The sequence below is a fragment of the Gopherus flavomarginatus genome, chromosome 10 (assembly GCF_025201925.1).
Source record: "Gopherus flavomarginatus isolate rGopFla2 chromosome 10, rGopFla2.mat.asm, whole genome shotgun sequence".
Taxonomy (NCBI): Eukaryota; Metazoa; Chordata; order Testudines; family Testudinidae; genus Gopherus; species Gopherus flavomarginatus.
The window spans coordinates 8,622,229-8,644,266 of record NC_066626.1 but is presented as its reverse complement, the minus strand read 5'-3'; the positions used below and the strand labels follow the sequence as shown (position 1 = coordinate 8,644,266).

General features: G+C 54.7%; 1 protein-coding gene across 4 annotated transcripts in view; it reads left to right on the top strand.

Annotated features, from left to right (window-relative positions):
- The window catches only part of COL18A1 (collagen type XVIII alpha 1 chain), a 245,258-nt gene that overhangs the window by 188,607 nt on the left and 34,613 nt on the right, over positions 1-22,038 (top strand). For 3 of the 4 annotated variants that reach the window (XM_050916471.1, XM_050916469.1, XM_050916468.1), the window contains 15 exons: positions 1,659-1,806; positions 3,078-3,193; positions 4,302-4,328; positions 5,547-5,762; positions 6,642-6,668; positions 7,625-7,687; positions 7,857-7,943; positions 10,143-10,196; positions 10,413-10,571; positions 11,639-11,692; positions 12,935-12,979; positions 16,097-16,237; positions 17,176-17,247; positions 17,672-17,698; positions 18,660-18,704. In XM_050916471.1, coding sequence (XP_050772428.1) covers positions 1,659-1,806; positions 3,078-3,193; positions 4,302-4,328; positions 5,547-5,762; positions 6,642-6,668; positions 7,625-7,687; positions 7,857-7,943; positions 10,143-10,196; positions 10,413-10,571; positions 11,639-11,692; positions 12,935-12,979; positions 16,097-16,237; positions 17,176-17,247; positions 17,672-17,698; positions 18,660-18,704 — 1,281 coding nt within the window. The remainder of the gene's footprint in view (positions 1-1,658; positions 1,807-3,077; positions 3,194-4,301; positions 4,329-5,546; positions 5,763-6,641; positions 6,669-7,624; positions 7,688-7,856; positions 7,944-10,142; positions 10,197-10,412; positions 10,572-11,638; positions 11,693-12,934; positions 12,980-16,096; positions 16,238-17,175; positions 17,248-17,671; positions 17,699-18,659; positions 18,705-22,038) is intronic. The other variant, XM_050916470.1, reaches the window with a different exon arrangement.

Genomic DNA, 22,038 nt, shown 5'->3' with positions numbered 1-22,038 from the left:
TGTACGTACCCACGTGGGGAGGAGATTTGTGATGGCTGGTGGCTCTTTAGCAGACACAAAGAGAACCCGATCCAGTGGCTGGGAGCTGAAACTGGACAGAAATCAGGTACTCATTTTGGGAGTGAGGGAGCTTCACCTGGGCAGCTTTCCCAGGGTTCTCCATCTCTAGGCTCTTTAAATCAAGGCTGGATGTCATTCTAAGAGACCTGGTCTAGTTTAGCCACCACTTACCATGCAGTAGTCACTGGGCTAGAGTCTTCAGTCTGTGTTCTGCAGGTCAGACTAGATGATCATCGTGGTCTTTTCTGGCCTTGCCTCTGTGACATGCACCCTGTGCAGAGGGCTGCAGAGAGGGGCAGGGAGAAGCCAGGTGTGCCCCATGCTGGGCAGTCTCCAGCTATATACTCTGCTCCCTTTGTGCTCCTTGGTGGAATGAGCAGAGAAGAACAGGACAGAGAAACTGACGGACGGCCTTATGCTTGTGGCCTCTGGGATGGAGAGCTGGACCTGCTGGGGTTGAAAGACTGGCACTCGCTGCAGCCCAGCCTTCATTTTCCCACTTCACAGCTGATGTTTTCTCCCAGAATGCTTTGGATGCTGAATTCGGTATGTAGGAGATGAGAACTAGGAGTGGGCCGGCTGGAAAGCGGTCTCCGGGCTGTGAAACACCGGCAGGAATCAGTCTGTCTACATCGGAGATGTCAAATGCAGGAGAAAAGGCAGGATATTTTCCCTCCACTGGAAGTTTATTTGAGGGGTGGACCACAAAACAGGAACATTTCTGCAAGCCAGACGTAGCTGACAGCACTCCCCGCGAGACAGGGCAGATGTCCTGTTGCCTTATGTTTGAACACGGACCACCGACGCCATCCAGTGACGGGACAGGAGTAATGGCTATAAGTATTTCTCCTGGGCTTTCTTCCAATCCAGTGCAGTACATAGCACCATTCTGAATTCCCTTATACACACCAGACCGGATCCTGCAGTCCTTCCTCAGGCAGAACTCTCAGGGTGCTTTGCTGGCACTTTGCTGGAATAAGGACAGCTGCTTCGGGCCCACCACCAGCAGCAGCATTTGGTACAAAGTTCAGGGGGAAACCAGGGCTGTTGGCTCATCAGGGCACTCAGAGCTTTCTCCTGTCTTTAGTGCACTGTGCATATGCATTTCTGGGGCCAGAATGGGTGTCTTCATGGGTCCCCTTTTAGTGACAAATGTGGCCATCTCCTCCTTTTTGTTTCTGGTGGTTAACTCTGGGTTTTAAAGCCTTCTTTACAATGCAGTGTTGCTTTGCAGCACTAATACAAATAGTAACTTGGGCTGTGGATTCTCCATCCCTGGCAATGTTTAAATCGGGGTTGGGTGTTTGCCTACAAGACCTGCTCTAGTACAAACAGTTAATTCAGAGCAGTCCCATGGCCTGGGCGATACAGGCGGTCAGACTAGATGATCACAACAGTCTCTTCTGGCCGTGGGATCTCTGATTCTGTAACTCCCCGTTACTCTTTGTAACCACCTCCAGTAAGCAATGAAACAAGTGCTTGTGCCACTGCCCAGCCTGGAATGTCAACAGGCCTCACTGTGGGCTGGGCCTCATCAACTGCACAGGGAGTTTTGTTCTTGAGCATTCAAGTTTCTTCCCCTCTCTGGTCTTGTGCAGGGGATCCCAGCTGTGTCGCGGCTCCCGGAACCTCCCCCGGTCACTTCTCCCCCCACTGCTGGGGAGACAGTGGGGAAAGTAAGCGTGGGCTCTCAGCTGCCAACTGATCAAATCAAAGTGGAAGGACTACAGCAAGTTTCTACAGAAGGTAAAATGTGCATTTGCCCCTTTGCCACCCAGCCTGCAGAGATGTTAAGCAGGGACAATGTCTGCAAATGACCTGGAGCAGGTAGAAACTAGAAATGCCTCAAACTTGAGCAGCTGGCTTGAGATAGGCGAGTGGAGCCACCTGTTCCTGTGGCGTCCCCGAAGCAGGGGTCCTCTGTCCGGAGGCTCATGCAGGCTGCTGCTGTGGAGCCTGAGGAATTTGTATCTGTTTGGGACAAGTGTTCAACGTGCCAGTAGCTAGAGCCATGCAAAGTGGTGGGGTTGGCTGAAGCTGTGAGCTCCCTCCATGTCTCCATGCTGATTGTTCAAGGGGGCACGAGAGCAGGTCGGGGGGCTGTCCTATCCAGCACCTCTCAGATACATCAGGCTGAGCCTCCCGGGAGGGACTTCTCACAGGGCCTGCCTGCTATATCTGTTGTTCTGCTGCTGACGCAGGGATCTCAGCTTCCCTCTCTGTGGGAGTCTGTGGGGAAGCCCTAACACTGCGCTTGTGACCTCACACGTGGCTTTTCCTCCATTTCGCTTTTTGAGGCAGTGAGGTCCACATCTTTGAACACATAGGAACCATTGACAGTTGGTAAGATTGTGCCTAACTCCCTTTGTAGAATGGGACCTAGGCTCCTAATCAGTGGGGCCCAGATTTAGTTGTTGCTGTGAGCAGCATTGCAAGGCCTAAGTCCGTTGTCTAGAAGGATGGAGAGATGAACAGCCTGGGGAAGGGGGTCCCCCACCAGAACTCCCCGGCTGTGCTGCCATGAGGCAGCTGGGAGCAGCAGCTAGCATACGCGCTGACTTCAGGGGTGCTCCGGGGCTGGAGCACCCACAGGAAAAAATAGTGGGTGCTTAGTACCGACTGGCAGCCCCCTTATCAGTGCCTCTCGCGGGCATGCAGGAGGTGCTGGGAGGGAGAGGAGTGGGAGCAGGGCATGCTCGGGGAAGGGGGCGGAACAGGGCAGGGCGAGGGCTTGAGGGAAGGGGTGGAGTGGGGGTGGGGCCTGAGGTGGAGCGGGGGTCAAGCATCCTCTGGGAAAGGCCAAAGTCAGCGCCTGTGGCAGCTGGTGCAAGCCCCATTAGTGGGTAAGTGTCGGAGAGCCCCAGATTGCCCAGCCCTCGCACACGGGTGTCCTCAGCACAACGCGCTGTCTGTGGTGTGGCTGTCCCACACCCCAGCCCTGCCCGAGCAGAGCGGTCAGCGCTGGCCAGCAGGGCCCTGCGTCCTCGCCTGTAACTGCACGTGGCTCTTCATTCCAGCCAGGGTTGGTGCAAAAGGTGAAAAAGGGGCCCCGGGAGAGAAAGGCGAACATGGCCCAAAAGGAGACTCCGGATCCCGCAGGGTTCTAGCGACCGGCAGCACCAAAGGTGACAAGGTCAGTGGTGATACTTAGTGCTTCTCTAGCAGCTTCATCCATGGGCTCCGAAGCACATCACAAACCTCCTCTCACCACAGCCACACCAGGACACTCACCCCTTCCTCCTGCCTCCGTGGGACAGTCCCTGGAGCCCCTGGCCTGCCTGGCATCCCTCGTGTGCAGTGCAGCAATGGAGCTCAGCAGGGACAGCCTGGCTTTGATAAGGGGAACAGAGCAGAGGCCCGGTCATGTCAGTATCCAGCCTCTGGCTGTGCCGCAGACCCAGCAGACTGGGCACTGCTAGCGAGGATCGGGGAGTGAGGGAAAGGGAGATGACAGGCCGTAAGGAAGAGCCAACGAAGAAGAGACCAAGGGCAGGGCTATGACCTGGGACAAAGAGCAAAGGCGTGCAGAGGGGCTTGTCAGGCACAGCTGAGCAGTTCCCCCTCCTGCAGCTAGTGATGGTGTGAGGTGCTCCTCACCATCCGCCCATTCCAGGGCGTCAATCTGTGCCAGAGCAGGCAGCGTCCCTCCCTGCTCCTGTGCTCTGACTGCAGGCCAGCTCCCCCCTGCTCCCTGTGTCTTTCAGGCACGGCAGGGCTAGGGCAAGAGAGGCTCTCTTCTCGAACAAAGCAGCCCAGCCCTGCAAACACTCGCTCTGGACAAAATCCCAGCGCAGCTCCCACGAGCGCGTCCCCCGTGTTTAGTGAAGCAGTGTATGGGCAGAGTCTGTCCCCATGCATTGTCAGATGAGCATGATGGGAGCAGCCCTGCCTGGTGCCGACCGCCTCCAGCACCCACTGATGTCAGCAGGGTGGCCGAAGCACTCCCCTGCAGGCTGGATCGAGCCCTTGGTGAAAGACTCCTTCGCATCAGCTGTGCATGTGGGGGCCAAGCCGATGTTCCTACCTCTCCCGGGGGTGGTACTGTCCAGGCTCCAGCAGACTGAATTGCACTGAACTCCCCTGTACGGTGCTGCTCCGTGGAGCTGTCCTGGGAAGCACCTGGCTCGGCTCTAGCTGCGTGTGCACTGAGTGTGCTGTCAGGGGAGCACGCGCCATGACTTGCCGTGGGTTAAGGAGCACACCTGTCAGGTGCAATGACGTTTTACTCTTTTATTCTGCAGGGAGAAAAAGGAGACCTGGGCGTTAAGGTGAGCGCGGTGACCACAGGGTGTTGTATAGAAGGGGGGGTTACAGGCAGGGTGCCCATGAGCTGTACTCTCCCGGGCTAGCGTTCTCCCCAGGCCCGTGGCATGGCCTTCGGCTGTGCTGTCCATGTGTCGGCGAGAGGCACTGTTCCCTAGCTGTGGAGACTGACTAGACAAGTCATGTTTCCTGTGGGGCCTGAGGGTGTGGGTGCTGAGCAGCCAGAGCACCGGCTGGCTTCCGGGGCTCAGTGTATTGGGAAGCCAGGCCCAGGTTCGCACAGGAGTCCACTGGCTCTGGTTTGTTTGGCTGGTGCCAGTGCTGAGTCGGACCCTCAGAGGCAATCACCCAGGAGCAGATCCATGGGGCCTTGCTCAGTTCTCATGGATCCCTCACTCCCCTGGCTCGGCATCTTCGCCTCCCACAAATGTGCGTGTTAAGCGAGTCCCTGTGAGACCAGCTGGCAAGCAGCCCAGGCCATGGCAGGAGAGGGAGAGGGAGCATACACTGATGGCCGCTCGGGTGCAACAGGGCCTGGGAGAGGAAAGCTGGGAGTGACACCAGAGCCAGGCAGAGCACCTGTCTTTCCACAGCGGGCGTCTGGCATGGTGCTGTTTCACAACAGACACACTGCCTAAGCTCACAGCTCATAACCCTCCCCGAGCATTCAGGAGCAGACTGGATCACTGTCTGCTGCACTGGAATCGCTGGCTTGGCGTGGCCCGTGGCAGTATCCAATACCATGGTGGTGGTGATTGGCATTGTCTCAGTAACAGAACCGGCTATGTACCAGGCCCCTTCCTGCCGTGTCCTACTCCAAGGAGCCTTTAGGCCAAGAACGGAGGCTGAGGCAGGGGAATCAGCCAGTTCAGCCTCTGTGTGGGAGGTGATGGAGGGCGGACGGGAGCTCTGGACTCCAGTGTTATCGGCTGCACATCCCAGGCTCATGTGTGCGCAGCCAGAGCCAAGCCAGGGAATCCCAGAGGCGAGTCGTTCCTTCTCCATGTGGGACTGGCTGAGGGAACTAGCTGGGCGTTTTGTATCGCCCCTTGGGCCCATGCTGGCCCCAGCCAGCTCTGCGAGGCCAAAGCCTGGCATTTCCAGGGCACAGCATCAGGGCAGAGCGAGGCAGCAGGAAACCCTGGGGATCCCGGCTGCAGGCAGTGCCCAGGCCAGGCTGGGGAGCGCAACTGGTGGCTCATGATTTCCCCTTTCATCCCCAGGGAAGTGCAGGATTTGGGTATCCCGGCTCTAAGGGTCAGAAAGGGGAACCAGGTGCCCAGGGATCTCCCGGCCCCGCTGGCCCGCCTGGGCCCCCTGGCTCTACGTTGCAGCGCCTGGACGGCTCTGGGGTGGAGCAGGTCGCCGGGCCTCCAGGACCAACAGGTCCCCCAGGGCCGCCCGGGAAAGATGGCCTCCCTGGCAAGGACGGCGAGCCTGTGAGTAAACCTTCAACCCAAGCAAGCTGGGAGCTGCTGGGCTCTCTCTGGGATGAGGGGCAGCAAATGCCCTCCTGTCCCAGGAGATGCCAGCAGAGTGCTATCGGGACCCTGCGATGCTGGCTGCAGAGAGCTCCCTCTGTCCAGCTAGGGCCCTGTCACGCTCCTCGCTGGCCCTCCCCACACAGCCTGTCCCTTTGCATCCTGGCTACGGCCTGGGTCCTGCTGCACTGCATCTGTCCCCTACTGCCCCAAGGCTCTGCTGCCTGGGACCCTGCCTTCCCCCCGCTGCCACCTGCTCCATCCGTCACTCTGTCCCCATCTCCTCTCCCTCTCCACTGGTCCCACCTGAATGAGATTAGAAAGCTCCCCTTTCTCCTTACACTCCATGCCCACCAACTGCCCCCTGCCTCTGCCCATCTCTTTGCTGCCCTTTCTTGCCTCCCTCCCTGCTCCAGGCCTGCACTTCCCACCACCCCCATTTCCTGTGTGCCACCTGCCAGAGCTGTTGGGGCCAGCACAGGCCCAGCCTCCCTTGGCTGTTTGATCCTGGAGCTGGGGGTGATCTCGGGGTTCTCATCATCTCTCCGAGAAGTGCTGTGGGGAGAAGAGGGGCTTCAGCACGTTCTGAACTGGAGGGGGGCTGCCGAGCTGGAGCAAAGTACGACAGTAGCCACAGACGCCCAGCAGAGTAGGCCAATGTCCTGGCTGGTGCTGCTGAAATCCTACCAAAGCCCCCAGGGTGCTGGGTGAGAGAGAATGGGGAATACTCCGAGGAGCCAGGGGGCAACACAGCTGGCGAATGCATCCCCCAGGGCGCGGCTGGGTGGTGAATATCTATCTGTCTCGTTAACACCTCTCCATCTCTGTTGACTCTAGGGTGATCCTGGTGAAGATGGGAAACCTGTAAGTGTCACCATTCGCTTCCCCTGTGCACTGCCAGTGTGCTGGTGTCAATGTGTGCCACCTGCAGACACTCATGTGACTGGCCACCTAAGATTGGCTAAATCATTACCATATAGTGCATGCTTTCTAGTGCTCCATGCCAATGCACAGTCCCTCTCACATGCTCCAGAACACGTCCAGCACCCCCAGCTGCATGCTTAGCTACAGGGCATAGCAGGGTGTTGAAGGAACACTGCTTGGAATGCACCTGCTAGAAAGGCTAGCGTTCTGAGGCGTATTCATAGGAGTGTCATGTGTGAGACACGGGGGGTCATTGTCCCAGTCTGCTTGGCACTGGCAAGGCCTCAGCTGAAGTCCTGGGTCCAGGTCTGCGTGCCACGTGTCAGGAAAGCTGTGGGCAGATTGGAGAGAAACCAGAGACTGGCAAGAAAAATGAGAAAAGAGTTGAAAAACCTGACCTGTGAGGAAAACTTAAAGACCTGGGCATGTTCAGTCTTGAGAAGAGAAGACAGAGGGGGGACCTGAGAACAGACTTCAAATACATTAAGGGCTGTTACAAAAAGGATGGTGGTCAGTGGTTCTCCATGGCCACTGAAGGTAGGACAGGAAGGAATGGGCTCAATCTGCAGCGAGGGCGATAGAGCTAGAAAGTTTTTCCTAGAATCTAACCGAGGGGTAGCTAAGCTCTGGAACAGGCTTCCAAGGGGGACTGTGGAATCCCCGTTACTGGAGGTTTTGAAGAACAGGCTGGGCAAACACCTGCATGGGATGATCTAGGAGATTTTCTTGGCCCTGCCTCAGCTCAGGGGGCTGGACTAGATGGCCTCTCGAGGTCCCTTCCAGCCCTACATTGCTCCGCGTCTGTCTTATGACAGAGAACTGCCCCCAGTGTACCCCTGGGGTGCAGTAGGCTCTTGGCTCTGGCTCCCCATCAGTCTCTTTGTTTCCCTTTGCAGGGTGACGTTGGGCCCCAGGGATTCCCTGGAACTCCCGGAGAGCCTGGCCTCAAGGGGCAGAAGGTGAGTTCCTGGCACACGGACTGAGTGGCAGCATGGAGGGAGGGTCTAACTGGTTCTCTCTGGCCCCAGGCACGCCATCTCTGGAACTGTCCTGTTTTGTTTGGCTAATGTGCAGTGGAGTAACATAGAACTCATGTTACAAGCTCTGTCGTCTCTTTTGTGTGCTTAGGGTGAGCCCGGAGTCGGTGCAAGAGGCCCCCCTGGACTGCCTGGACCACCCGGGACACCAGGTCTCTCCTCCAAACAGGACAAGCTGGTACGTTCCCGGGGGCCTGTGGATGGCACAGACCTGGCATGTGGCATTGGTTCCGAGGATCTGGCACTGAGGGGCACAGAGATCCTGGCTCCTGCCATGGCACTGAGCAGCTGGCAGAGCTGGTACTTGCTGTGAAGTTAGTACGGCAGTAAAACGGATGTGCCGGGTGCTCACAGCTAGAGCTGGCCAGACGTATCCCTATGCAATGCTTTCTTGTTGGGAAATGCCGATCCCACAAAATCAAACCTTGCACCAGAACTTAGCAGTTTCATCAATTTTCAGTGAAAAGTTATGAGTTTATTCCTTTCAATGACGTCAAAATCTTTTGTTTCAATCTTGGATAATAGAAACATTTTGCCTATTGTGTCATGTCATGGTCTAATAGGGTCTTGTCATTTATTTTATTTTTAATTTTATTTTTATACTATTTTGTTATACCAATTGCAACAGGAAATTACCAGTTAGAATACCAGTTACAATAAGAGTGGAGTAAACAGAGGATCATTTACCAAACCAGTTATTACCAATTAGAATACCAATTCCAAAACCAATCACCAATTTATAAAATAAAAGTCTATAATATAATATAAAGTCAAAATGTTTTGACTATTGTCATGTCACGTCATATTGTATCACATGATATAACAGTCAAAACATTTCCCTTTTATAATATATTACAAATGATTCTATACTCTAGCAGAAAAATTGTGTAAATAAAGTTGAAATGAAACGTTTTGATTAAATGTCATTTCAGCTTTTCCTAAATGAAATTTTTGAATTGTGTTCCATGAGAGATTTTGAAATGTCAGTTCTTCGCTCTGATTTGGAATCGAAAGAAAATTGAAATTTTGGAATTGGAATCTTGGATTCTGCTACGTGCTCTGCACTGCTGGAGAAAGCAGGCTGAGTCCTGTAGACAGATGGTGCGCTCCGCGCTGCCGGAGAAAGCAGGCTGGGTCCTGTAGACAGATGCTGCGCTCCGTGCTGCTGGAGGAAGCAGGCTGGGTCCTGTAGACAGATGCTGCACTCCGCGTTGCTGGAGAAAGCAGGTTGGGTCCTGTAGACAGATGCTGCGCTCCGCACTGCCGGAGAAAGCAGGCTGGGTCCTGTAGACAGATGCTGCGCTCCGCGCTGCCGGAGAAAGCAGGCTGGGTCCTGTAGACAGATGCTGCGCTCCGCGCTGCCGGAGAAAGCAGGCTGGGTCCTGTAGACAGATGCTGCGCTCCGCGCTGCCGGAGAAAGCAGGCTGGGTCCTGTAGACAGATGCTGCGCTCCGCGCTGCCGGAGAAAGCAGGCTGGGTCCTGTAGACAGAGGCTGTGCGCTCCGCGCTGCTGGAGGAAGCAGGCTGGTTCCTGTAGACAGATGCTGCGCTCCGTGCTGCTGGAGGAAGCAGGCTGGTTCCTGTAGACAGATGCTGCGCTCCGCGTTGCTGGAGAAAGCAGGCTGGATCCTGTGGAGAGATGCTGCGCTCCGCGTTGCTGGAGAAAGCAGGCTGAGTCCTATAGACAGATGCTGCGCTCCGTGCTGCTGGAGGAAGCAGGCCTGTTCCTGTAGACAGAGGCTGTGCGCTCCGTGCTGCTGGAGGAAGCAGGCCGGTTCCTGTAGACAGATGCTGCACTCCGCGCTGCCGGAGAAAGCAGGCTGGGTCCTGTAGACAGATGCTGCGCTCCGCGCTGCTGGAGAAAGCAGGCTGGGTCCTATAGACAGAGGCTGTGCGCTCCGTGCTGCTGAAAAAGGCAGGCCAGGCCCCATAGACAGAGGCTGCAGCAGGGCTCAGTGCTCAACACCCTTTCTGTGGGGGATATGGCCCCCACGCAGAGGCCAGCCCAAGGTCTAGGCATCTCCTCAGTCTCGCTCAGGCCTTACTGTGAGTGAGTTCATGCAGAGCATGAGCCTCGTGCTGGGCATCTGCCTGTGCGGAGTGTCTGCCCTCTGTAATCAGCCTGCCCTGCTTTCTGGGGCTGGTGTGGATGGGAAACTACTCTTCCCCATGTCCAGCCTGACTCCCTTGGCCTCTCCGGAGGCTCTTTCTGCTAGTTCGGGAGCAGAGGCCTGGCTGCGGGAGAAGTCCAGGCCATTGAACCTTTCGCTCCCCAGCCCCACAGAAGCGGGCCGAGTCCCTGCTGGCAATGCATGCTGGCTCCCCTGCTCCATGGAAACAGAGGAGTGACGTCTGTGCCCATGTGCTTCTCTTCCAGACGTTCATCGACATGGAAGGCTCTGGGTTTGGAGGCGATCTGGAAAGCTTTCGGGTGAGTGGTGAAGTGCAGGGAAGGGGGTTGCTTCAGCTGTGTCTTTAAGGCTTCATTTGCTGCGCCCTGGTATTGGGCAGCATTCTTCAGACTGCCATGGCAAGAGGCAGCAGGTGTGGCGTGCCAAGGGACTCCCAGCCGGCGTCTGGAGATGGCGTTGCAGGCACGGGAGAATGTGTGCCCACATGCCGCCAAACATGCTTTACTCTTTTTCAGGGCCCCCGAGGCCCACCAGGGCCCCCCGGGCCTCCTGGGGTGCCTGGCCTGCCAGGAGAGCCAGGAAGATTTGGGATGAACAGCACTGAGCTGCCAGGACCCCCCGGCCTTCCCGGCCTGCCAGGCAGAGATGGTGTCCCCGGAGCTCAAGGCCCACCAGTAAGTGTGGAGGGGGGCGTGTGCTGGGAATGGCCACGTGTTCCAGGGTTGTCCTGGTGCTTGCCCCAACATTTCCCATGGCAGGGTCAGCGCCAGGGCCTTTGGGCCTTGCTCTGGCTGGAGGGGCTGGAGCATGGGGGGTGCGTCTCGTCAGAATTCGGGATGTACAGATGCCTGGTGCGCACAAACAGCAGCTGTACTCAGGTGCTGCCTTTGGCTTGGGTGGTCAGAGGAAGGGGATTGGGGGGAGATAGAGTGGATGGAGACACCTGGGGAAATGTGTCAGCTCTTGAAATTGGTGACGGGCTGGAGCATGGCTGGTGAGGACCCTGTTGGGGGTGACGGCCCATCCTCAGGCTGGGGTGTGGCTGGTTAGGAGCCCCGTGGGGGTGACGGCCTGTCCCCAAGCTGGAGCGTGGCTGGTGAGGACCCTGGTGGAGGTGATGGCCCATCCTCGGGCTGGGGTGTGGCTAGTGAGGAGCCCCGTGGGGGTGACGGCCCATCCCCGGGCTGGGGTGTGGCTGGTGAGGAGCCTCGTGGGGGTGACGGCCCATCCCCGGGCTGGAGCATGGCTGGTGAGGACCCTGGTGGAGGTGATGGCCCGTCCCCGGGCTGGGGTGTGGCTGGTGAGGACCCTGGTGGAGGTGACAGCCCATCCCCGGGCTGGGGTGGAGCCCGGTGGGGGTGACAGCCTGTCCCCAGGTTGGGGTGTGGCTGGTGAGGAGCCCGATGGGGGTGACGGCCTGTCCCTGGGCTGGGGTGTGGCTGGTGAGGAGCGTGGTGGGGGTGATGGCCCGTCCCCGGGCTAGGGTGTGGCTGGTGAGGAGCCCGGTGGGGGTGATGGCCCATCCCCAGCTGGGGTGTGGCTGGCCATGAGTCAGGCATGGGTGACGGCCTATCCCCGGGCTGGGGCGTGACGAGCGAGAAGCCTGGCGGGGGTGGCTGTGTACTCTGAGGGCAGCTGGGCCTTTTCCTCTGACACGTAAAGAGTTAATGCAGTAAACCAGCATGAAAATGCCAGTTCTGAAATGTTTGCTCCAGCTGAGATTAACTCTCTAACTTGGCAGGGTCCTCCAGGAAAAAGTGGGTTGGCCGGCCAGCCTGGGCTTCAAGGAGAACGGGTACGTGGCCTGGGCTAGAACCGCAGAGTCTTTGCAGTAACTTGCTGGCTATGGGTAGGCGAAAGCCTGAGGGTAGCTCTGTCCTGCCTGGAATCAGATCAAGTACCACTTTGCCTTGGGCAGTGAAAAGTATGGGATATATCACAGCGGCGCCTGGGGGCAGGCCAGTGCATGCAGTCTGGGAGCCGACTGCTGCTGTGCTGGCTTGCTCTGTGTTTGTGCAGCACCTAGCACAAAGGGATCCAGGGCCATGCCTGGGCTTCTAAGCGCTAGAATAGTACACATCATACAGCGTCAGAAGAAATCCCAGTTCAGGAGCAAGCCTGGCCCAAAGCAGGGGTAGGTGGCAAAGTGCTGGAGGGAACTTGCATGCCACTGGTGTGCTGAGGGAATGGAGTGGGCAGGACAGGAGGCACAGGAGGCACAGCAGGAAATGCAGCTGTCAGGTGGTGGAAAATAAAACAGCCCCAGTTCAGTTGGCATCTGCCCTGCCCAGGACGCCTGATGGCAGCCTGGTGCTAGCCGCTGACTCGGGCTGACGTTGGTCCCCAAAGGCTGCGTTCCTGCCCACGGAGTGCAAACCTGCAGTTGTTATGCCACCTTAGCCCAGACCCCCGTTTCCAAGCGGGGTGCAGCAGGGTACCCCAGCGCATAGTCACAACTGATTCGGGAATATGGACAGTGCCTCTGCTCCCAACATCCCCTCGTGGACAGAGTGTGGGATATGCAGCCGCTGCATGGAGCAGGTGCGAGGCTGCTGTGCAAGCCTGCTGCAGTCCTTCACGGCATGCCACATCTTCACTGTCCTGGCTGGAGTCTGTGCACTCGCCACTGCCCTGCAGGATTCTTCGTGCTCCACACACGCTGTGTACCGGGGAGCCAGCGCCCCCAGAAATCAGGGACCACACCTGGGTTCTGTGGTAGTTTTCTTGGTGGGGGAAGCTGTTCTGGTTGCTCTTGCGACTGTTCTGGGTACCCAGGATCAGATCTTGTGTGGGGCTGTGGTAGCTCTGCTGGCGGAAACATACCCAAACTTGTAGCTAAGGCTGTGGAGATAATACTGTATCCCCAGCTCTGCATCAAGAAAAGATTCCTAAGTAGCGTGTGAACAGGTAACCCACCACGACTTCCAGGTTACACAGTCCCCCCAGCTGTCCTAGTGTGCCACTGGACTGGACAGCTCTGCCCTGGCCTGCCGCACTCTGTCTGACGATTCACTCTTCCTTCCCTTCTTGTTCCCAGGGGGACCCAGGAGACCTAGGCCTCCCCGGAGCTCCTGGACCCAAGGTACAGTAACCTCCCATCCCCCAGAATTGTTGTCTGGCTCTGAGATTACACTACCCTCTGCCCCTTGTAGTGCAGGTGACTCGGAAACCAGCACCCAGATTCCACTGGGGATCTATCTTCTCTCCTTCAGTTGCAGGCTACACCCAGCCAGGGTGGGTGGAAGGGAGAGCTCGTGGCAGGTGTCACAGGCAGGCCTGTGACATGTGGCTAAGTTCAGGAAGAGACGGGGGAAACGTGACATGTGATGTGCCGCTCGCATGTCTCCTGAGTGGTGGCCGGCAGCGTGGTGCCGGGGCACTGCCTGGGACCGGAGATCTTGTTGCCAGCTCTGTCACTGAATCAGTTTGTGATGCTAACCAGGTTTTAATAGTAGATAGGATGCCCCGTTAGAAATAGAAATCCAGAATCAAATCCAGGGGTTGACCCACATAAGAAGAGGTGTGCTAGCCAGCTAACTTACAGCAATTGCCATTCCTGAAGCAACCATTCCCACGTCAACTAGCAGTGCACAGTATTTGAATTGGGAATGAATACAGTGGATCGGTACCCACATTTAGGCCATTTACCCACGGCCAATTCGGTGGCTCCTTCAGTCTCCTGATTACCCACTGTGGGTCCCGTTCCCTACATGTTCCCCTCTGCCCACTACTGGTGTTACGTTCTGTCCCTCCTCTTTCCTCTGTCCCGCTCTCCAGAGCACACGTATAACTGACGATGACCATGTCTGTTCCTTCCCATCCCTGTCCCTGGGCTGGGTGAGGGCAGCACGTGCCTGGAAGCACACAAGTTCCTCCTGAGGGTCTGTGGGCATCAACCACAAAAACACACAAGCCCTTCTGGCTGAGCACCGGGGTATGGAAGCTCTGGGCCAAGACAGTGATTCCCCAAAGCCCCAGAGCATGCACTGGGTCCATTGTGACTCAGTCACAGCAGTGAAATACAGAGGCTTCACGTTAAACGTGGGCCTGAGTGCTGGAAAGAATCGGGACCTAGATCTTTAGTTCTCCAGGACGTGTCACCAGCTGTTGGGAGCAGATGAGATGCATCACTCTGCCCAGGGTGGGCACAAGGCCTGGGCTCCAGTCACATGGACGTTCTTCTGGGGGAGTAGTGGGAAGGCACAGGGCGAGCACATAGATCCATTGTACTAAACCTAAGCTTCTAGGGCTGACGCCCAGCTGGTGGGCATTGGCATCGAGACGTGAAGTTGACAGAGCTCCACTGATATACACCAGCTAGGGCAGGAGCTGGCTCCTGGGTTTTAGCTCGTTGCTAGGTCCTGCGTGGAATCTGGTGCCGACGTAACAGAAGATAGGAATACGAACTCCTGAGCCCGTTTCCCAGCAAAGGACCGTTTTGGAACGCCGTGGGGCTGTAACGTCTGCTCTGCCACTGGTGCTCATAGGAAATGATTTCTTTTCTCTTGTCACTCTTCTCTCTGTCTCCATTCCATCTTTTCCATCTAATCAGAGCAACCTGCCCCCTATCCCTTCCTACCTGCTAGAGCTGCTTTCTTACTACTCCACATCCCCACCTGTGGGAGAGACCAGGTTCGAGGTAAAGGCTCTGTGCACGCATGCTGACGGCATGGCTTAGACAGGTGCATGTGTCTCAGAGCTCTCGCTGTCAAAAACAAGAGAATCCTATGGGCAAAAGTCCCTTAAATCCAGTTGCTCTGTGTGATTCTGCATGTCAGGTTATCAGTGGCAAATCTGCAGTCTTTGAGCTTGTATTTGTAGGAGGCTGTTGCCAAAGGTTGAATCCAATGCATCCAAACTCTGCCCAGCCGTGTGGGGTCTGGCCGCCTGCCTCACGCTGGGGCCGAGTGTTCACATGTTAGCAATTATGGAATTACATTTTTTATGCTACAAAATTGGTTGGAATTTTTTCGCATGAGCTAAGCAGAAATGCCATGGGTCATTGAACATGAAGAGCTACTGGATTTAAAGAAGTCTGGTGGCAGCACAGGAACAAAAACTAGAGAGAAACTGAGGCAAAGCAAGCCCGAGAAGCATCCATTCCCTGGGTTAATTGCATGTCTGGGTTAATGGCACGTCTCTCTAGTGTATGGTTTATAGGCACTCGGAAAGGCACTTGTTCAGTGCAAGCGGGAAAGCGTGTGAAATGCTGACCTTTTCATTGTTATTGTCTGAGGAGTTTTTAATATGTGGATAACGTAGTTCACAATTTCTGTTGAATATTGCTCCTTCTGTACTGTATTTTCATTCTGTATTCCCCACCGTCTGCGTGGGCCTGAACAGTCTGATAGTGAGAAATGTCATGCAAAGTCAAACTTCTGCGTGCAACGTCCCCTGGACTGGCTCTGTCTGACTGGTGAGGAAAGCGTGCAGTGGGCTAGGCGAAGCCAGGGGCGTACCTCTGAGCTCCCAGGACATACAGAATTGTACTAGGAGACATAGTGCGGGGTCTTTTTTTTTTTTTTTTTTTTTTTAAAGAGAGATCTGCACATGTAGCTTGCAGAGAGATGCTAGCCATTCCCGTGCTTCCTTGTATGTGTGTGAAGAGGTACCTCGACTCAGTTCATTGCCTTTCCAGCCTGGCAGGCTTTCAAGCAGCATTTCCTAAGGAGAAATGACGTTGGTAGTTTCACATACACACCCCAGGGGCCGTTTTCCACATTGCAGAGAGCACTGGCCTTGTGATGGTGGTTGGGTCCGGTAGTCTCTGCTCAGGAGAGACCAGGTGCTGCAGGGCAGGGGAAGGGCACCCCCACAGAGCAGTGAGGACACAGAACCTGGCACTAACTACAGGGGTGAGTTTCTCACCTCCTCGAAAGGTGCGTTCACCTGGAATGTGCCTGTGTTTCTAATCAAGTCTGCCAGCCTAGGTGGTTTTGGGCCTGGCTGGGGAGTGCTGGTAACTGACGTGGGTCTCGGATCCCTTGTTTTGTTTGTCTGAATTGCTGCTCAGTCTTGGCTTGTGCTGTGCTTTTGGCTGGGGGGGGGAAGGGGAGGGAACGCTCCCTTCAGCTCCGAGCTGTTAGATCTCATTGTTTTGGTGTGCCCGGGAGCTACCCTCCCCCTGCAGGCTCTGCAGCCTCAGAGCTTGGGCCATACCCTGGCTGTGTGACAGGGTTCCTTTTGTTCCCACTTGCAGGGCGGTAAGGGTGAGATGGGGCTGGCCGGAGCCCCAGGGGAAACCGGGCTGGCAGGCCTTCCTGGACCAATGGGACCACGAGGACCACCAGGTCCCCCAGGCCCTGCTGGACCTCCTGGGCCAGGCTACGAGGCTGGATTTGTAAGTATCAGCCATGGCTGCTTAACATATTGAAATCCTTACGCTCTCTTCCTGCCATCAGTTAGCGGGAGCCCTGCAGGGGGAGCATGTTGCCTGTGCGCTCTGGGGGCCCCTCTGGGGGCGTCCTGCAGGGAGCACGTTGCCCTTGTGCTCTGGGGGAGCCCGGGGGTCCTGGGTGAGCACATTGCCCGTGCTCTCTGGGGAGGCCCCACTTGGGACCCCCCACAGAGAGCACTTTACCCACACGCTCTGGAGGGCCACACATGGGGTGTCCCGTCAGGAGCATGTTGCCTGTGTGCTCTGTGTGGGTCCCACAGGGGGCACGTTGCCTGCGTGCTCCTGGGGGGGCTACACTCTGGGGGTCCTGTGAGGAGCGTGTTGTCCACCCACTCTGGTGCCTGCATTGGACCCGCCATTGGGACCCTGATGGGATCCCAGCTCTTGCCTGTAGGACCCCCTTTCTGGGCTGACTTGTGTGTTCCCAGCTCCCTTGCTCTGACCTGCGACCCGCTAGCTGAGTGGCTTTGAGCTGGCAGGCCCTGCAGCTGTGTGGTGGGGCAGAACTCCAGTGTTCCTCCCAGTGTGTGGGGAGCCTTTCCCTTCCCACTGCTCTGGGGCAGATCGGGGAGGGGAAGGGCCTGCTCCTGGGGGTTCTGACTGTGCACAGTGATGGTGCTCCCTGGGTGGCAGCTGTTTTGCTGTCTGAGCTCGGAGGCCTGCGTTCCATGCCCCGGGTACCACAGCTGATTGGCTCTGTGAAGAAAAGGCTAAGCTGATGGCTAGGCCCTGGGCTCCCGTCTGACACCACTCCCATTCACTGTTTGCCTGCTGTGGTTCTGCCTTGCAAAACATCCTGGCTCCCGTGCCTCTGCCCTTGTTTTGGCCCCGGGTGGCAGAGTGACCCGTGTTTGCGTCTCACCGGGTGTTTGTTACCCTAGGGAGACATGGAAGGCTCGGGGATGCCCGTCCTTTCTGCCGTTCCTGGAGAGCGCGGACCTGAAGGGCCACAGGTAAATCCCCCTGGCTGTCAGTTAACCCTGGCTCTCCCTTCCAGAGGAATCTTCCACCCTGACCAGGAAACCAGGCATTGCACAGGGCTCTAAGCAAGGAAATGACCCCCCTGCCAAGTCCATGGACTTCATGCATTCAGCTCGAGCCTGTAACTGCCCCCCAGCATGCCAGCTCGCCAGGCAGTGCCCGCCCAGACCCCCATCAGGCCGGCTCGCCGGGCAGCACCCGCCTGGACCCCTGGCTGGGAGTGAGTGACAACACCCCAGGGCAGCATGTGATCCTGGGGGCTCTGCTGGTGTCTTTCTGCAGGGAAATTATTAACAAACGCCAAAGTACCCAGCGGTTCAGGGGCTTCTGAGGGGATGCGTGCTCATTCGGCTCATTTGCCTGATAACGTGTTGTATTTATTCACTTTTCATACAGGGGCCGCCGGGACTCCCCGGACTCAAGGTCAGGAGCCATTGGGAATCTGTGTGTACCTATCTGCCCTAGCAGGACTCGAGCTGTTCAGCCCCAGCCAAGCAGTACAGTGAGATGTGTCCTCTGATGAAATAGCCAGTCCCTGGGGCTGATCCAGCTTCTGTCCCTGGGGAGCGCTCTTCTCTGGGGAGTTCCCCTCCTGTGCAGAGTGGGGAACTTTCCCTGGCCCTCCTACATTCTCCACTCTGGCGTGTGTTACAGAAGATCCTTCCCTCTTCTCTAATAGGCATCACGTGGGAACGCCCCAGGAGCAGTACAGAAGTCAGCAGAGAGAACAGGAGGAATTAGAATATTATGCTGTTGTTTCAAAAAATCTGGGCAGTAGCCTTTCTGCGGGTCCATTCTGGCTAGCACGTGTCTGGTCCGTTTTGAGCACTGACCGATTTGTAGTACATATTACATGGGGTATTGCTGTGCTGTCATACAGCCGAGCAGTGCCCCACAATCAGTCTGCAAGGGAGACGCATCGGGAGGAATCCTGGCCCTGCTGAAGTGAAGGGAGTTTTGCCATTAAATTCCCTGGAGCCAGGACTTTTCCATGATATTCGTTATTCCTTTGCCTCAGAGCGAAGAGCTGTTTTTATGCAGGGACAAATCCCACCCCATCCCCAGGAGTGCTCTGAAAGCCTGGGAGGTTTCCAGAGGCACAAAGGGCAGCTAGGGGCCGGGCTCCTGATGAATCATTGGGAATTAGCCACCTGACTGCCCTTTGTGCCTTGAGAAATCTTCGCCTTGGAAGGAAGGACAGTGTTGGTGAGCCATGGCATGGACACGTGCAGCTTGTTGCTGTCAGTCCCATGACCCCCCTCACATGCCTGATCCATTGGATGGTCCATGCAACCTCTGAAACGTGTATTTCCAGAACACATTTTCCATGCTACACGCAGGAGAACTCCTCCTCCATACTGATTTACTGTTCTTTACCTTCCAGGGGGACGCTGGCAGCCCTGGGTTGCCTGGCTTGCCAGGACAAAAGGTAGGATCACTTCATACAGCTTCAGAAAATCTTCAACCTCTTCTTATGAGTTCTAGCTGAAGGGATGGTGGCTCCACTCCTGCCCCGCCCAGTCCATGAGTAGACCGGGAGCCAATGCAAGCAGTGTCTAGACAGTGGGGGTGGGTTTTTTGTGGATTCTGAATGTCAAGACTCTGAGTTCAGAGAACCTGCCTGCTGACACCTTGTCATTGTTGAGCATTTTAAAATCTGAGCCCTTGATACCATGCCCCTCCTGACTGGAAGCTAAGTGACACACGAAACCACTTTTCATAGAATCATAGAATATCAGGGTTGGAAGGGATCTCAGGAGGTCATCTAGTCTAACCCCCTGCTCAAAGCAGGACCAATCCCCAGAGAGATTTTTACCCCAGTTCCCTAAGTGGCCCCCTCAAGGATTGAACTCACAACCCTAGGTTTAGCAGGCCAATGCTCAAACACTGAGCTATCCCTCATCCCCTACATTTGTTGGATTTCAGTTATTTGTAATGAAAACGTCAGAGTAATATCTTGTTATGGAACATGGTTAGCTCCAAGGTACATATGTGATGTCTGCATTAGCAGTATGCTTTGCTAGTATGTCCCTTCCCCTCCCCCACCCCGAACTGAGACGTGGTGATATACATAAGAGCAGAGAGAGGAGATGGGCCACTGCATCTAGAAACTGTGACACTGATGCTGCCTTACTTCCTGGCAGCTGGGCATGCCCGCTCTGCACGGAGGTGGTTGTGCTGTAGAGCGCTGGTTGAGCACCGGCGTTAGCGGCACTATACAGCCTGCTGAGCCATAGAGCTCAGTGTTACGCAAGGCCACAGGCTCGGTTTGGTGGTGAAAGTGCTCAGCCAGGTTTATTGTTAACAAAGCACCATCCTAGCATCCTGTCCAGTGTGTCACAGGGACATGAACAGATCTGCCCGAGACAAGGTAAAGGCTCAATAGCATAACAGGGAGCGTCCCCGTGGCCAATACAAAGATGGCTCTCCTTCCACTCTCCTTGCATACATCAGTACAAACAGGTTGCGCATGCTGTTCCACATGCTTTTTGTCATTCTCTTGTACCTTGTAGCTGCTGATTGAACAAAATCCATGGTCATGAGAACATAAGAACGGCCGTACCGGGTCAGACCAAAGGTCCATCTAGCCCAGTATCTGTCTACCGACAGTGGCCAATGCCAGGTGCCCCAGAGGGAGTGAAGCTAACAGGCAATGATCAAGTGATCTCTCTCCTGCCATCCATCTTCATCCTCTGACAAACAGAGGCTAGGGACACCATTCCTTACTCATCCTGGCTAATAGCCATTTATGGACTTCACCTCCATGAATTTGTCCACTTCTCTTTTAAACGCTGTTATAGTCCTAGCCTTCACAACCTCCACAAGTTGACTGTGCTCCTGTCCTCCCATCCTTCTCTAAGGAGGCGTGGTGTATTTCTGGATCATCTCTTGAGGACACTGGATGTCCTTGTACCATGCTCTCTGATAAGGAAGGTGCATGCTTGGCAAGCTAATACCTGATGTGTTACTGTTCTGCTAAGCCCAGGCCTACTTTGTTTCATACTGTTATCCATGCCTAGGGCTCCACACGGAAAGGGTTATATTACCTGCGACCCACGGAATACTTACCAGGTAGCGTCTTAGAGCAGTTCACAAAGGATAAGGATGTCTTGCACCATGTTTCCAGGAATAGGATAGATACATTGAAACCACTTTCCCAAGGTAGAGGTGCAGCCATGGTGGCATAGAATCATAGGACTGGAAGAGACCCCTACAACCTCCCTAGGCAATTTATTCCAGTGCTTGACCACCCTGACAATTAGGAAGTTTTTCCTAATGGCCAACCTAAACCGCCCTTGCTGTAATTTAAGCCCATTGCTTCCTGTCCTGTCCTCAGATGTTAAGAACAATAATTCTTCTCCCTCCTCCTTGTAACAACCTTTTATGTACTTGAAAACTGTCTTCTCTTCTTCAGACTAAACAGACCCAATTTTTTCAATCTTCCTTCATAGGTCATGTTTTCTAGACCTTTAATAATTTTTGTTGCCCTTCTCTGAACTTTTTCCAGTTTGTCCACATCTTTCCTGAAATGTGGCACCCAGAACTGGACACAATACTCCAGTTGAGGCCTAATCAGTGTGGAGCAGAGCGAAAGAATTATTTCTCATGTCTTGCTTCCAACAGTCCTGCTAATACATCCCAGAATGATGTTCACTTTTTTTGCAACAGTTGTTACACTATTAACTCATATTTAGCTTGTGGTCCGCTATGACCCCCAGATCCCTTTCTGCAGTACTCCTTCCTAGTCAGTCATTTCCCAGTTTGTATGTGTGCAACTGATTGTTCCTTCCTAAATGAAGTACTTTGCATTTGTCCGTATTGAATTTCATCCTATTTACTTCAAACCATTTCTCCAGTTTGTCCAGATCATTTTGAATTTTAATCCTATCCTCCAAAGTGCTTGCAACCTCTCCCAGCTTAGTATCATCCACAGGCTTTGTAAGTGTGCTTTCTATGCGATTATCTAAATCATTGATGAAGATATTGAACAGAACCGGACACAAAACGGATCCCTGTGCAACCCCACTCAATATGCCCTTCCAGCATGACTGTGAACCACTGATAACTAGTCTCTGAGAATGGTTTTCCAGCCAGTTATGCACTGACCTTATGTAGTTCCATCTAGGTTGCATTTTGCTTTATGAGAAGGTCATGCGAGACAGTATCAAAAGATTTACAAAAGTCAAGATATGCCACATCTACTGCTTCCCCCCATCCACAAGGCTTGTTACCCTGTCAAAGAATCAGGTTAGTTTGACACAATTTGTTCTTGACAAATCCATGCTCCATGTTATTTATCACCTTATTATCTTCTAGATGTTTGCAAATTGATTGATTAATTATTTGCTCCATTATCTTTACGGGTACAGAAGTTAAGCTGACTGGTCTGTAATTCCCTGGTTTGTCCTTATTTCCCTTTTTATAGATGGGCACTATATTTGCCCTTTTCCAGTCTTCTGAAATCTCTCCCGTCTTCCATGACTTCTCAAAGATAATCGCTAATGGCTCCTATATCTCCTCAGTCAGCTCCTTGAGTATTCTAGGATGTATTTCATCAAGCCCTGGTGGTTTGAAGACATCTAATTTATCTAAGTAATTTTTAAACTTGTTCTTTTCCTATTTTAGCCTCTATCCTACCTCATTTTCACTGTGTTAGATGTCCAATCACCACCAACCTTCTTGGTGAAAACCAAAACAAAGAAGTCATTAAGCATGTCTGCCATTTCCACATTTTCTGATATTATTCTCCCTCCTCCCCCATT